The sequence below is a fragment of the Podarcis muralis genome, chromosome 13 (assembly GCF_964188315.1).
Source record: "Podarcis muralis chromosome 13, rPodMur119.hap1.1, whole genome shotgun sequence".
Lineage (NCBI taxonomy): Eukaryota > Metazoa > Chordata > Lepidosauria > Squamata > Lacertidae > Podarcis > Podarcis muralis.
The window spans coordinates 58,473,203-58,488,166 of NC_135667.1; the positions used below are offsets into that span (position 1 = coordinate 58,473,203).

The following is a 14,964-nucleotide window of genomic DNA, read 5'->3' on the forward strand; positions in this document are numbered from 1 at the left end:
CCATCCAAATCTATTATCGTGTCCTTCTAGATTTAAAATATCTGCAATTTATTTCATCGAACGCTGGGGACAGTGGATTGGGTATTTCCTCTCGCATGACCTCAGGCAGGAGCAAAGACTTGTGGGAGGCAGGCACTTCCTCCTCAGTCTTTTTTCTCCTGCCTGACTCAGCAGTCTGTTTTGCCTGGCTTTCCTTCTTCAGATAAGTTTTTCAATTTTGATCTCATTTTATTATTGCTTTATTTTATCTAGTCCTGCTTAGTTTTAGCAACTTACCCCGTCTTTGAGTCTTGCATACACACACACACTCTCCAAAAAATATTTCATCCCTCCCCACCCTGGTTGTTTCCCTTAGCAACCTTGGTTCTTCTTGTTTTTATTTTATTTCGTATACTTTCTTGCAGAGCATCCTTGTATAATGTTCTCCTTCACGGTCACTGAATATGCTCGTTTTTTGCATACTGTGGCTCCGTTTTGCCACATTTATCAGATTTAAAGATGGGGGGGTGGGATCCTACCCAAGTCTTTTTGCAATTGCAGCTCAATTTTAGTGGCTGCTGGCTCCAAATCACCACCTCATTTCTTTGGTGATTTCTACAGCCTTTAGCCATTATTTTCTGTATCATTTCAGGCTTCATTAAGGCTTCATATTGACTACTCTCCTAGTTCGTGGTACGGCAGAAGGAGTTGGGGTTATTATTCCTCAGCAATATATTCTCCTCCCAGTTCGCAGTCATGGCAACGGAGTGAGCAGGCACTGATAGACTGCTTCTGAACCTCCTAGTTAAGGAGTGATTCAATTGTTTATTATTATTTTCACTTATTATTCTGCGTCTTGCAGACCCAATCCACTTGTGACTGCATTGGAGAGATGTATGTTTGTGCCATTTCCCATAGTCCATGATTGTGGCATTGGAAGTGAATGCATTCATATTTATCCGTTCCTAGACGACCTGCTCCTCCAGGCAACATCCCTTCAACAGGCTCATCTCCATTTGCAGATCACCCTCAATCTCACAGCTTCTTGATCAACTACAAAAAAAGTTGCTTGGCTCCATCACAAAGGATCATTCACTTAGGCACCCGGCTAGATACAGTTCAAATCTCGTGACTCTTCACCAGAGCAGATCAGCAAAATCTCCACAGCGGCAACTTCAATCTTAAAGACAAAAAAGATGGCAGCCAAACAACTGTCAACAATTCTAGGTCTCTGCATGTGAGCCTCTCAGATTACACCTTGAGCGAAGCACCACACAAGAACCCTGCAGTGGTTTTTACTTCTGCATCAATGAGAGATCATTCAAAATTGGCCCAGGTCTTTGCTCTTATCTCCTCAACTCAAACTGCCCATGCTGCGCAAACCTCCAGTCTTTGGAAAGGCACTCCATTCAGAAATCCCTGCAGCACTCAGGTAACCATGTTTACAAGGTTTAATCTCTCTACACTCAATGCCTCTGAAGGCCACTTACTCCATCAATTGGCTAGAGTTGAGAGCAGCCAGACTGGCAATTGGTGACAGCAGCCACGAAATTAAAAGACGCCTGCTTCTTGGGAGAAGGGCAATGACAGGCCTAGACAGCATCTTGAGAAGTAGAGACGTCACCTTGCCAACAAAGGTCCGTATAGTTAAAGCCATGGTTTTCCCAGTAGTGATGTATGGAAGTGAGAGCTGGACCATAAAGAAGGCTGATCGCCGAAGAATTGATGCTTTTGAATTATGGTGCTGGAGAAGATTCTTGAGAGTCCCATGGACTGCCTGACTCAGCAGTCTGTTTTGCCTGGCTTTCCTTCTTCAGATAAGTTTTTCAATTTTGATCTCATTTTATTATTATCCTTTATGGCTGATGCCACTTTAATAGAGATTTGTAGGGCAGCCACTTGGTCGCCTCCTTCCACTTTCACTAGGCATTGTAAGTTAAACTAAATGTCTTCAGCTGAGGCGGCTTTTGGCCATACAGTGTATACCAAGTTTTGTAGTCAGTGCGTAAGCCGGATTGGGAAGTGCTGTGGTATGTCCCAATCCACTGTTCCCAGCGTCCCATGAAATAAATAGAATGATTGGCTTACCTGAAGTGTAGATTTATGAATTGGGGATGCTGGGGACAGTGGAACCCTCCCTATGGTGGTCTGCAGTCGCACTGATTTTTTTCCTTTAGGAGGGGTACTATTGACTCTGTTGCTTCTATTTTTATTGATTTATGAGCCAGGAAGGGAGGCAAGCTGCTATTATTGTTTCTGGTGCATTGGTGAACGTTACTGCTTGGCAAATCCGAAAAACTGAGGAAATGCCTGCCTCCCACAAGTCTTTGCTCTTGCCTGAGGTCAGGAAATACCCAATCCACTCTCCCCAGTGTCCCCATTTCATAAATCTACACCTCAGGTAAGCCAATCGTTCTTTTTCCAATGTTATCCATTCCCAGATCCAGCAACTGCAGGATGCTTCATAATATAATTTAAAATCTGGCAGGGTGAAGCCTCCTCTCTCTTTAGCATCTGTTAACAATTTATATTTTATCCTTGGTTTCGTTCCCTGCCAAATAAATCTAGAAATAACTTTTTGCCATTCCTTGAAGTGTCCTGTACTTCCAATCACCGGTATCACTCATATTCTTCCCCAAAAAGATAAATTCATCCTACCCGAAATCTCTAAATTTCTTTTTATAGTGGTACCTTGGTTCTCAAACTTAATCTGTTCCAGAAGACTGTTCCAAAATCAAAGCATTCCAAAACCAAGACTCGCTTTCCCATAGAAAGTAATGCAAAATGGATTAATCCGTTCCAGACTTGTAAAAACAACCCCTAAAACAGCAATTTAACATGAATTTTACTATCTAACGAAATCATTAATCCATAAAATGAAAGCAATAACACTGGGCAACAATTTTTTACTTTTTGAATGTTGTCTAGATTTCTACAACTGATTTAGGGTATTTTTGCACTGCTGAATCAGGAAATGGCATCCGTTTCTCTCCAGGTCAGGTTTACTGTAAACTGAATGGTGGGCATTGATAAAGGTAAGTACACGTAAATTGCATGTTACTTCACCATTTTTCAAACTTCAGGGCTTGAACTTCTGTTTCTTGGAACTCCTGGAATGCTCAGCAGCACGGAGGTCTCTTCAGAGTCCAACAGTAGTCAGCCATCATGACTGCAACCCTGATACCTGGTCTCCATCACTTTCATGTCCTGATGGAATCTCTCCCCCTGCTCGTCACTCATTGAACCCAGGTTCTCAGGAAACCGGTCCATATGTGAAAATAGGTAGTGCATCTTGACGCTCATGTTGCAGCCCAGGTTTCTGAAAGCAGTCAGCATGTTGTTGACAAGTTCTGCGTAGTTTCTGGCCTTATTGTTGCCAAGAAAGTTCTTCACTACCAGAACAAATGCCTTCCACGCTTCCAGTTCCACTTCGTTCATTGAGTTTCCGAACTCTGGATCTCTGATGAGCTGACGGATCTGAGGACCGTCAAAGATGCCAGCTTTCAACTTCTCCATGGTCAATCCTGGAAAAGCCTGGCACAAGTAAATGAAGCAGTCACCATCCTTGTCCAGAGCCTTGGTGAACTGCTTGATTAAGGCGAGCTTGATGTGCAGCGGTGGGAAGAGTATTCTGTCTCTGTCCACCAGAGGGTCGTTGATGACGTTCCTTTCTTTGCAAGGCACCAATTCCTCCCGCACAGGCCAGTCCTTCTTCGTGTAATGCTGAGCACGGTCCCTACTATCCCACATGCACAGAAAACATGGGTACTTGGTGAAGCCAGACTGTTGTCCCAACAAAAAGTTCACCATCTTCAGGTCAACACTAATAAACCACTTATGCTGATCATAACCAATTTTCTCCAGCACATACTTCACTGCTTCATAGTTCTCCTTCAGTGTAGTCGAGTGAGCCAGGGGTATAGAGGCAAACTGGTTGCTGTTGTGTAGCAGAACACATTTCAGTGATCGCTTGCTGCTGTCAATGAACAGTCTCCAATCTTTGGGTTCGTACTGTGGCACTCCAAGCTTGAGCAGAAGCTGTGCAATATCTGCACAGCACACCAAGTCCTTCTCTTCCGAGAAAAAACAGAGGTACTCTTGATGCCTGTTGCGCAAGAAGCTGATGCGAGCACTGTCAGAGAGGAGGTTTTTTCCCTTCAATCTGGATGCCAACAGTTCGGCAGAGTCCTTTGACAAGCTGAGGTCGCAGACTAGATCATTCAACTCCTTTTGGGAAAATGGATGTGGAGCATCATCTTCAAGAACCACTTCTTCTTCTTATCAGAGCTTGCAGGGCAGCAGCTGAAGAAGGTGCAAAAAAGGGTTGTTGTTTTTGTGTGTGTGTGTGTGTGTGTGTGTGTGTGTGTGTGTGTTACTTGTGGCTGATTAGCTGCTCTCTCTGTGCAAAGGTCAGAGGGGGCAGGGTTTCTGTTGAGGTAGGTGATTAGCTGTGGGAGGAGCTTATCAGAGCTTGCAGGGCAGCAGCTGAAGAAGGTGCAAAAAAGGGTTTTTCGTGTGTGTGTGTGTGTGTGTGTGTTACTTGTGGCTGATTAGCTGCTCTCCCTGTGCAAAGGTCAGAGGGGGCAGGGTTTCTGTTGAGGTAGGTGATTAGCTGTGGGAGGAGCTTATCAGAGCTTGCAGGGCAGCGGCACGCGCCTAGCGGCGCACGCAGTTTAATCCATCTTTTAGATTTAGGGGAGCTAGTCTCACACGTTTGTTGGCGGAGACCTAGGTTTTTTTGGGGGGGGGCGGTTATTTGTCCTGTCTTCACGCTTTTTATGATGGAGGACCGCTGTAGTCACCCCCAACGACATGTTCTCAAGATGGAGGGTGAGGGAACAGCTGCAGTTGCCTGCGATTCCTGCGCAATGTTTGCCATCTTTCCAAAGGTTGCAGGCAGCTTTACTTGCAGCAATTGCATGTAGATTGCCCTCTTACAAGACAAAGTCCAGCAACTGGAGGAACGTGTAGCTACGCTCCAAAGAATTAGAGAGCTGGAGCTCTTCTTGGAAGCAACAGAGCACACCGTCTCAACCAAGGAGGAGACAGGGGACTCCCCTGAGAAGGGGAGCCAGATATATGGAGAAACGTGACTCAAAGAAGTAGGAGGCCCAGGGTTCGCTCTGATTGTTTAGAAATACACAGTCGCTTTGAGGTCCTCTCCCCTAGCATGGAAGACGAAGAGCAGACTCCATTTGAGGATCTCTCCCTCATTACAGTCGATCAGGTATATGAAGACGAGCAGCAAAGTCAGTCAGGGAATGTGCAGGCGACCTTGGAACGGACAGCTCACGGAAGAACCCCGACCAAACCTAAGAGGAGGCGTGTAGTGGTGATAGGGGATTCCCTACTGAGGGGAACAGAAGCAGTGATCTGTGGGCCTGACAAGATGTCTCGGGAGGTGTGCTGTCTCCCCGGGGCTAAGATCCAAGATGTAACTGAACGACTGCAAGGAATCATAAAACCCACTGACAAATACCCCTTCCTCTTGGTTCATGTGGGAACCAATGACACTGCAAGCAATAGCCTCCAGAGGATCAAAAGAGACTACGAGGCTCTGGGCAGGAAATTGAAGCAATTAAATGCACAAATTGCCATCTCATCTGTCCTCCCAGTTGAACGACGTGGCCCAGGGAGAGAGGGAAAAATAGTGGAAGTGAACAACTGGCTTCGCAAATGGGGTAAACAGGAACGGTTTGGATTCTTAGATCACGGACTGCAGTTTCTTAAAGATGGACTTCTGGCAAGCGATGGGCTGCACCTCACAACGGTTGGGAGGAATGTTTTTGCCAAAAATCTCAGAAACCTCATCAGGAGGGCTTTAAACTGACTAATGTGGGGGAGGGAGACAGTGCTCCTGAAGGTAGGAGTCTATCAATTGATGAAGATGATAATCCAAATGTCATAGACCAAATGGAGCAAACAGCACACAGACCTAGTGGTGGGGGGAAAAAATCCTTAAATAAGAGACACGGGGGAATGATTAATGGACTTCAATGTCTGTACACTAATGCGCAAAGCATGGGAAATAAACAAGATGAGCTTGAGCTCTTGGTACAGCAAACTAAATATGACATAATAGGCATCACTGAAACCTGGTGGGATAAGTCCCACGATTGGAATGTAATAATGGAGGGATACAATCTATTTCAGAGAAACAGAGCAGACAAGAAAGGAGGAGAAGTGGCGTTATATGTTAGGGATGTGTATACCTGTGAAGAGATCCAAGATTTAGAACCTCAAAGCCAAAGGGAGAGCATTTGGGTCAAAATTAAGGGAGAGAAGAATAACAGAGACCTCATTGTGGGAGTTTACTATAGATCCCCAAGCCAAACGGAGGACATAGATGATGCCTTCCTGGAACAGATGGCCAAGCATGCAAAAGGAAGGGAGATAGTAGTAATGGGGGACTTCAATTACCCGGATATTTGTTGGATGTCAAACTCAGCCAAGAGCATAAGGTCAAACAGATTCCTTACTGGCCTTGCAGACAACTTCATTGTCCAGAAAGTGGGAGAAGCAACAAGAGGAACAGCCATTTTAGATCTGGTCCTAACCAATGTTGATGACCTGGTTAGTGGGGTAGAAGTGGAAGGATCATTAGGCGTGAGTGATCATGCTCTTCTGAAGTTTACTATACAGCGGAAAGGAGCAGCCAAGCATACTAGGACTCAATTTCTTGACTTTAAGAAAGTCGACTTCATAAAACTTAGGGAAGTGCTGGGTGAGATCCCATGGACAGTAATACTAAAAGGAAAGGGAGTTCATGATGGCTGGGAGTTTGTTAAGAGGGAGATAGTAAAAGCACAACTTCAGGCAATACCAATGAGACGGAAACATGGAAGGTGCCTAAAGAAGCCAGGGTGGCTATCTAAAGAACTTTTAACCGAGTTAAGATTTAAAAAGGATGTGTACAAAAAATGGAAAAGGGGGGAAACCACCAAAGAGGAATTCAAACAAATAGCCAGCACATGTAGACACAAAGTCAGAAAAGCTAAAGCACAGAATGAACTCAGGCTTGCTAGAGAGGTTAAAAGCAACAAAAAAAGCTTTTATGGGTATGTCCGTAGCAAAAGGAAGAACAGTCTTCTCCGATAAAGAAAACAATGCCTGACCTGAAGAATTTGGAGCAAATGATTCAGCAGAGGAAACACAGCCCAGAATAACTAAGGAGATAGTACAAGAATACTTGGCTAGTCTAGATGTATTCAAGTCTCCAGGGCCAGATGAGCTGCATCCAAGAGTATTAAAAGAACTGGCAGATGTGACTTCAGAACCACTGGCAGTCATCTTTGAGAATTCCTGGAGAACAGGCGAAGTCCCGGCAGACTGGAGGAGGGCAAATGTACCTATTTTCAAAAAGGGGGAAAGAGAGGACCCAAATAATTACCGCCCAGTCAGTCTGACATCAATACCAGGGAAGATTCTGGAGCAGATCATTAAGCAAACAGTCTGTGAGCACCTAGAAAGGAATGCTGAGATCACCAATAGTCAGCATGGATTTCTGAAAAATAAGTCATGTCAGACTAACCTGATCTCGTTTTTTGACAGAATTACAACCCTGGTAGATGAAGGGAACGCAGTGGATGTAGCCTACCTTGATTTCAGCAAGGCATTTGACAAGGTGCCCCATGATATTCTTGTAAAGAAGCTGGTAAAATGCGGTCTTGACTATGCTACCACTCAGTGGATTTGTAACTGGCTGACTGACCGAACCCAAAGGGTGCTCATCAATGGTTCCTCTTCATCCTGGAGAAGAGTGACTAGTGGGGTGCCACAGGGTTCTGTCTTGGGCCCGGTCTTATTCAACATCTTTATCAACGACTTGGATGATGGACTCAAGGGCATCCTGATCAAATTTGAAGATGACACCAAACTGGGAGGGGTGGCTAACACCCCAGAGGACAGGATCACACTTCAAAACGACCTTGACAGATTAGAGAACTGGGCCAAAACAAACAAGATGAACTTTAACAGGGAGAAATGTAAAGTATTGCACTTGGGCAAAAAATAATAATGAGAGGCACAAATACAAGATGGGTGACACCTGGCTTGAGAGCAGTACATGTGAAAAGGATCTAGGAGTCTTGGTTGACCACAAACTTGACATGAGCCAACAGTGTGACGCGGCAGCTAAAAAAGCCAATGCAATTCTGGGCTGCATCAATAGGAGTATAGCATCTAGATCAAGGGAAGTAATAGTGCCACTGTATTCTGCTCTGGTCAGACCTCACCTGGAGTACTGTGTCCAGTTCTGGGCACCACAGTTTAAGGAGGACACTGACAAACTGGAACGTGCCCAGAGGAGGGCAACCAAAATGGTCAAAGGCCTGGAAACGATGCCTTATGAGGAACGGCTAAGGGAGCTGGGCATGTTTAGCCTGGAGAAGAGGAGGTTAAGGGGTGATATGATAGCCATGTTCAAATATATAAAAGGATGTCACATAGAGGAGGGAGAAAGGTTGTTTTCTGCTGCTCCAGAGAAGCGGACACGGAGCAATGGATCCAAACTACAAGAAAGAAGATTCCACCTAAACATTAGGAAGAACTTCCTGACAGTAAGAGCTGTTCGACAGTGGAATTTGCTGCCAAGGAGTGTGGTGGAGTCTCCTTCTTTGGAGGTCTTTAAGCAGAGGCTTGACAACCATATGTCAGGAGTGCTCTGATGGTGTTTCCTGCTTGGCAGGGGGTTGGACTCGATGGCCCTTGTGGTCTCTTCCAACTCTATTATTCTATGATTCTATGATTCTTCATGTCCTTCAACACTGGAGGCATCTTTGTCACTAATGTCAGGAAGTTCTCCGAAGATAGGCACTGGAATTTCATCATAATGAGCTACAGGACGACATGCTGATTGAAGATCAGGATACTTCGTGGGGCGGCTGCCCCATTAACTTAGTTTTGATCCCCCAACTTTATGCTTTGCTGGACCAATTTATGGAAGATTTCGAGGTTTTATGACTTCAAACTGATCCCTTTTCGACATAATCACCCAGAACTATCGGACCTGAATACTTCTTGTCATTAAAATAATCATTTCCAATCAAAACAACAAGGCATTTTACCCCCACCAACTTCTTCTAAAATGCTCCACACAAGCGTACATGTGAACAAAAACGTAAAAAAAGACATGTGGCCATAGCTCAAAAACTTGACCTGATTGAGCAAAACCAATGTGATTTTTGGATTCAGCGCATCAGAGTCATCCTAAATCAGCTGAAAAAAATGCAGACAACAAATTTGTTGTTGACCAATGTAATCAATGTACTATACTATAAAATAAGTATTGTACATGATAAAAATTAAAATTATTTTTTTTCTTACCTGCACTGATGATGGGGGGCTTTTATCCATTACTGCAGTCACACAATCAGTCAATCAATATATAATAAAATGAAGAACAAGCCACAGTCACAAAAACGAAAAAGCCACACAAACAAAAATGCAAAAAATAGCAAAAACAAAAGCACCAAATATAAGCTCCAAATATCACCTCAGAACACTGCAATTGGAAAGGGAAGGCTTTGATTACAATGGGGGGTGCAAATTAGCAGTGCAACAGTGAAAATGGGAAGAAAAAGGCTTTGATTGCAATGGGGCAATGCAAATTAGCAGCTCAACAGTGAAAACGGAAGTTCAGGAGCATGTTCGGCTTCCGAAGCAAAGTTCGCAAACCAGAACACTGACTTTTGTAAGAACACTTGAATGATAGGCAGCGTTCAAGTTCCAAGTTGTTCAGGAACTAAGCTGTTCAAAAACCGAGGTACCACTGTATTTCTTTCCAAGTGTTTATGTAATTGTCTTTAAATATATTAATGTTTTTAGCTGTCAGTCATACCCCCCAGATATTTAATGTGTAAGTCTGTAAGTTTCTGGAAACTTTATAAATGGGAAAACTTTTTGCCTCCCTAATTGACAAAGCTGGCCCACCTATGAGGCATGGGGAAGCACCCGCCTCAGGCAGCGGAAATGCAAGAGGTGGTTCTCCACCTGCCCCACTGCTTCTCCTGCTCCCAAAATGTCTCCCTCTCACTGGTGAGAGGGGATGTTCCAGCAGGAGGGGCCACCACTCGGCTTACCTGTCCGCAGGCCGAGAAACACATCAGCAATGCTTTGCAAATGCCAGGTGTTATAAATGCCGGCGTGGTTGCTCGAGAGCAAACAGGCAAGACTTCCTGTTGGTGTCTTTCCAAGGCTTTATTATCTGTCCAAAATGTTCACAATGCAGATTGACTCTTTTCCATGTCTGCTTAGTCACTAGCAGAATCTGGGAGTGGGCGGTCCTTAAACTTTCCCCAGCAGAGCAGTTTTTTTACCCCCATCCTACGCTTCCCCTCTCTGCGCAGAGAGGGCATGGGCAAGGGGGGACCTGCCTCCCCCCCCCCCCGCTTTGCTCAGGTTCAGTGTTGCGGCTCTCCCTTGCATCTTCCGAGCCCTGCATCCCTTTCCCCACTGGAGGCATGGCTTCGCTCCTCCTCGGAGGACAAGCTGCTTCTCACAATCTTTGGCGGCTCCCTGTAACCCAACTGCCCTTCCACCTCCCACCTCTGAGCTGATGGCAGTTCCCTGACACCAAGGCTCCTGCGGTGGAAGGGAAGGGATGGGGTGGGGAGGGGAGGGGGAAGGAGGGAGAAATTCCCATTTTGCTTCAAGTGGTGAAATGGGCCACTCCTGCCTGTTGGAATTAGCAGACGCAAGTTACTTGTAGAATCCTAGAATTGTAGATTTGGAACAGACCTCAAGAATCATCTAGTCCATCCCCCTGCAATGCAGGAATCTCAACTAAAACAGCCGTGACAAAGGACCATCCAACTTCTGCTTAAAAACCTCCAAGGAAGGAGAGTCCACCCAAAGGAGACTGTTCCACAGTTGAACAGCTCTTACTGTCAAAAAGTTTTTTCTGATGTTTAGTCTGAATCTCCTTTCTTAGAACTTGAATCCATTGGTTCAGGTCCTACCCTCCAGAGCAGGAGAAAACAAGCTTGCTCCAGCTTCCCTTGCGATATTTGAAGATGGCTATCAGGAATTTGAAGAGGGTTGTTAGCAGCTGAACAATAATAATAGTAATAATAGTAATAATTTATTGATGATGATAATGATAACAATGATAATGATAATAATACAGTGGTGCCCCGCAAGACGAATGCCTCGCTAGACGAAAGGGTTTTCCGTTTTTTGAGTCGTTCCGCAAGACGAATTTCCCTATGGGCTTGCTTCGCAAGACGAAAGTCTTGTGAGTTCTTGCGAGTTTGTTTCCTTTTTCTTAAAGCCGCTAAGCCGCTAATAGCCACTAAGCCGCTAATAGCCGTGCTTCGCAAGACGAAAAAAACCGCAAGACGAAGAGACTCGCGGAACGGATTAATTTCGTCTTGTGAGGCACCACTGTATATGAAAGCATGGCCTCCTTTGGCTTGCAGGGGCTCTCCAGAGTCTGTGGCAAAGAAAGTTCTTATCCATTACCAGCCACCTGCTCTTATTTTAATAGAGATGCGAAGGAATAAATCTGAAGCTCTCTGCGTGCAAAACATGTGTTTCGGTCACTGAGCAACAATTTCTCCCCACGGGTTAAGTTAGACCCTAATGAGGGAAAGATGCACTGCTCCTACGAACGCAGCAGCCCTTGCCCGCCTGCGTTTTCCAGCATCTGGGATTCAGAAGCATTGCTGCCTCTGAAGGCAGAGCAGAGCCACTGTGGCTGGAAGCCATCGACAGCCATCCAAGTTGGTGGCCATCGCTGCCTCCTGTCTGTGAGAGTTCTACAGTTTAACTATGCACTGTGTGAAGAAGGCCTTGTTCCACCAGCAGATATGAAATAGTGTTTCTCCCCCAACTTTCCAGGTGGAAGTCTGGATGACTTGGAAGACAGAAGAAGCCTTAACTTGCTCACGCCCCTCTCCCCTGCTGCTGCTGCTGCTGCTGCTGCTTCCCGCCCTGACTGCTGTGTGCGCAGTGCCTTTCCATCTGGTGTGAAGAATGTCCATGGTGGGCCTGATGCGGAAGGATGTCCAACTCCTCAGGATCCATTCCGCCCCTCTGCAGCTGTGGCTGTTATGGTCTCCTAGTTGTGCTGCAGAGCTGCCCCCCCACTCCAGCTGCCGGGGGGGGGGGCAGTGCTGTGCCTGACACACTGGCCTTCTGGCTGGGGAATTGGGCATACCAACCTGCTCTTTGTTGGCTTATGAACAAAGAGAGGATGTTGTAGCGGATGAACTTATAGGCTGGTCTCTTGCAAAAAGATTTGTTGCTGTCTGAGGATGGGAAATGGAAAGAGGAAGAAACAGATTATGTTTACTGCCATATTGAAAGAGGAAACTTGACTGATTATTTTTTAAGAAAATTTTGATTGGCTGGTATTAACTTTGTGGATCATCTGTTCCGCCAAGACAATGTGATATATACTCTTTCTTTTTTAGGATCAAAGGAGATTTTATTGTTTAAGTGAGATTTTATGTGTGTGTGTTTTGTCAGCACACAGAGTAATGAGCATCCCATTTCTAGAGGGATAAAGCAATAACATCAGACAGTCCTCATTAAAATAGTTGTAAATAATCTGAGGGGTGGTTCCCCACCCCTCACTATTTACTGAAAAAAGAAGGGAAGTCTCACCTTGCCAGTATCAGGGCTGCGTAGGAACCCTGCTGGGTTCTCTTGCTGGAAGTTTAAGTTTTTTCTTTCTGTAAATAAAGGGGTAAATAAATAGTTTATATTCTTCTGATTATTTCAAAAGTTCAGTTGCAGAAGTGTGTACCTATTTTTCCACAAATGTTAAACTTGGATGATATCAGTGAAGGAGCTTAGGGTCCCTGCCTGTGGTCTCCAAGCGTTCTTGAAGACAGACTCTAAGAAGCCTTTTTACCTTGTCACAATCTGTCAAAAGAAATCCAGGGTCGGTCATTCTTGTGAATGTATGGGGGGGGGGGACAGGTGAATTATGACCCTGCAAAGCACCTTCCTTCCTCTTTGGTCTTTTCCATTGCTGAGTCTCTGCTTTTGCCATCTAGGAAGCCTCTTTACCTGAACAAGTTCCCATGAAGGATCTGCAAGATTCTTTCTTCTATAGTGAGGTTTCTCTGTTGTTGTTTCCTTACCCAAAGCCCCCATGTTTGGGATTCCTTCTTTGGATGTTAAGAAAATAGCATTACCCCTAAGTGCTCTTCCCAGAAATGTTCTATTTTCAGAAAATTAAAGTTTATATTGTCACAGAATTAGACAGATTTCTATTGCACTGCACAGATGTCCTCCATGGACATGCACACACGGTCTGTGGTGGGCAGAAGATTTCACTGCTGAGCAGTGTCTCACAAGTTCACAGCCCTGTTGGGAGTACAAAAATGCATCTGCACTGGCCCTTAGGAATGGTGACGTGTCCCACTGATCTAGGCCTAACCCTGAAGATGAGCATCCCCAATTTGCCCTTGTGGGCTTTCAGACATTCATAACCTTTGTGCCAATTCCTCATGCAATTGGCTTTTTCTGCTCTTCCCTGCCCTGCCCCACGTGGGTTTTGCAGTCTTCGGCCTATGCCCAAGCCCCATGCAAATGGTGCTGTCTCCCAATCAGCCCCTCCCTTTCAGGAGACCATTCCTCAGCTAAGTGGCTGTGCCTGGGATGGAGCACCTTCTTCCTTGGGAAGAGGCAGAATAACCTTTGTACGTCCCCTGGGGATCTGCCCCTATTAAACCAGACACCTCCCATGGGTTCCTCTCAGAGCAGAAATAGCAGTAATATTTTGCCATAGGAAAACATAATATATTCTACTCTGAGCACCACTGAGGATGTATCCTGGGGTCCTCAGTGCTGCTTAGCAGCATCCTCACCCCACTCCCAGCCCACAGGGTAGACCCAGTTGGCATGGTTTGGGAAGGGTGTGGGTATATCCAGGGGATTAGAGAGATGCTGTCACAATGCCCCTCCTTTTCAAGTAGATGTGGGTATAGATTTTCCCCCAGACCTTGCCACTTCCTAAGACTCGGGATATTTTGGTTTGGCCCTAGTCTGTTTGTTTTGTTTGCTAGGTGGGTTGGCTGTGCTGTAGTGGCAAACGTGATTAGCACCAAAATGCCCCTGAAGGTGCTGACAATCTTCCCATTTGCTTCGCTTAAAAAAAAAATCAGTTGCCTTTGTCCTGGTGTTCTCATTTGGTTTGATTTCCACCTGTGACTCTAATGTGTGCTAGAAGCCTTTCCTTAAATTGCACTGAGTATGCACACAGACACACACACATCCTACAGACTCCTTCCCAGCCTAGCAGAAACCTTTTGCTGGGATGTGAGGGCCTGCAGCAAAGTTTGGGGCATCCACAGCATCTCTTTCATGTTGGGGGGGGGCAGGGGGTTTGTTGGAATGTATGCAATGCCTGGATTCCCCGGGGAGCTGGCCCTGCACAAAGGAGCGGGATTAAGGTGGCATCAGGGCAAATCCCTCTGAATCTGTACACACACGGGTTCTCTTTTGTGCTTGTGCAAGGCACTGAAATTCTGTATTTTAGTAGTTTTACTACTAAGAAATGTTTGGACAACTATATCTGATTAAAAACAGCATTCAGAATGACTTTACATGTCCATCTTTCATTTTTCTTTTAAACTATTCACATTTATTGAAGCAGAAGGTTTTCCTTCCCCCTTTCCTCCCCCATAGAAGACTCCACAGTCTGTTTTTAAATGTTACTCTCTCAGAGCAGGATGGGGGGGGGGCAAGGGTTGTTCACCTGCAGCAGCCTTGCTTGCTCTCTCTTTGAGGTTGCCAGAAAGAGGGAACAGGTAGCTGAAGAAGGGCCCCAGCATCTCTGCCTTCTTTTTCTCCCCCCTCCTATACATATAGTTTGGAAAGGAGAGAAGACTAGAGATGGGAGTTTGGCAGGGCCCTTTCTTACTCCTGAGGTGGCAGCTATACCATTTTCGGGCAGCTTGGGTCCCAGTTCCAACTCTTGCATCCTACCAGATGATGGCTGCTATGAAGCATAGCAAAACAATTCCACACAAGTTG

General features: G+C 45.4%; 1 protein-coding gene across 16 annotated transcripts in view; it reads left to right on the forward strand.

Annotated features, from left to right (window-relative positions):
* The window catches only part of KIAA1671 (KIAA1671 ortholog), a 130,777-nt gene extending 116,248 nt beyond the window's left edge, over positions 1-14,529 (forward strand). For 13 of the 16 annotated variants that reach the window (XR_013390515.1, XM_077917745.1, XM_077917738.1 and 10 more), the window contains one exon: positions 11,818-14,529. Coding sequence is in view for 1 of the 16 variants with exons in the window: in XM_028702070.2 (XP_028557903.2) it covers positions 7,531-7,551 (21 nt within the window). In the remaining 15 variants the exon portion in view is untranslated. Of the gene's footprint in view, positions 1-948; positions 1,412-7,530; positions 8,288-11,817 lie in introns of those variants that run through there. The other 3 variants (XR_013390514.1, XR_013390516.1, XM_028702070.2) reach the window with 2 other exon arrangements.
* Positions 14,530-14,964: the final 435 nt, after the last annotated feature.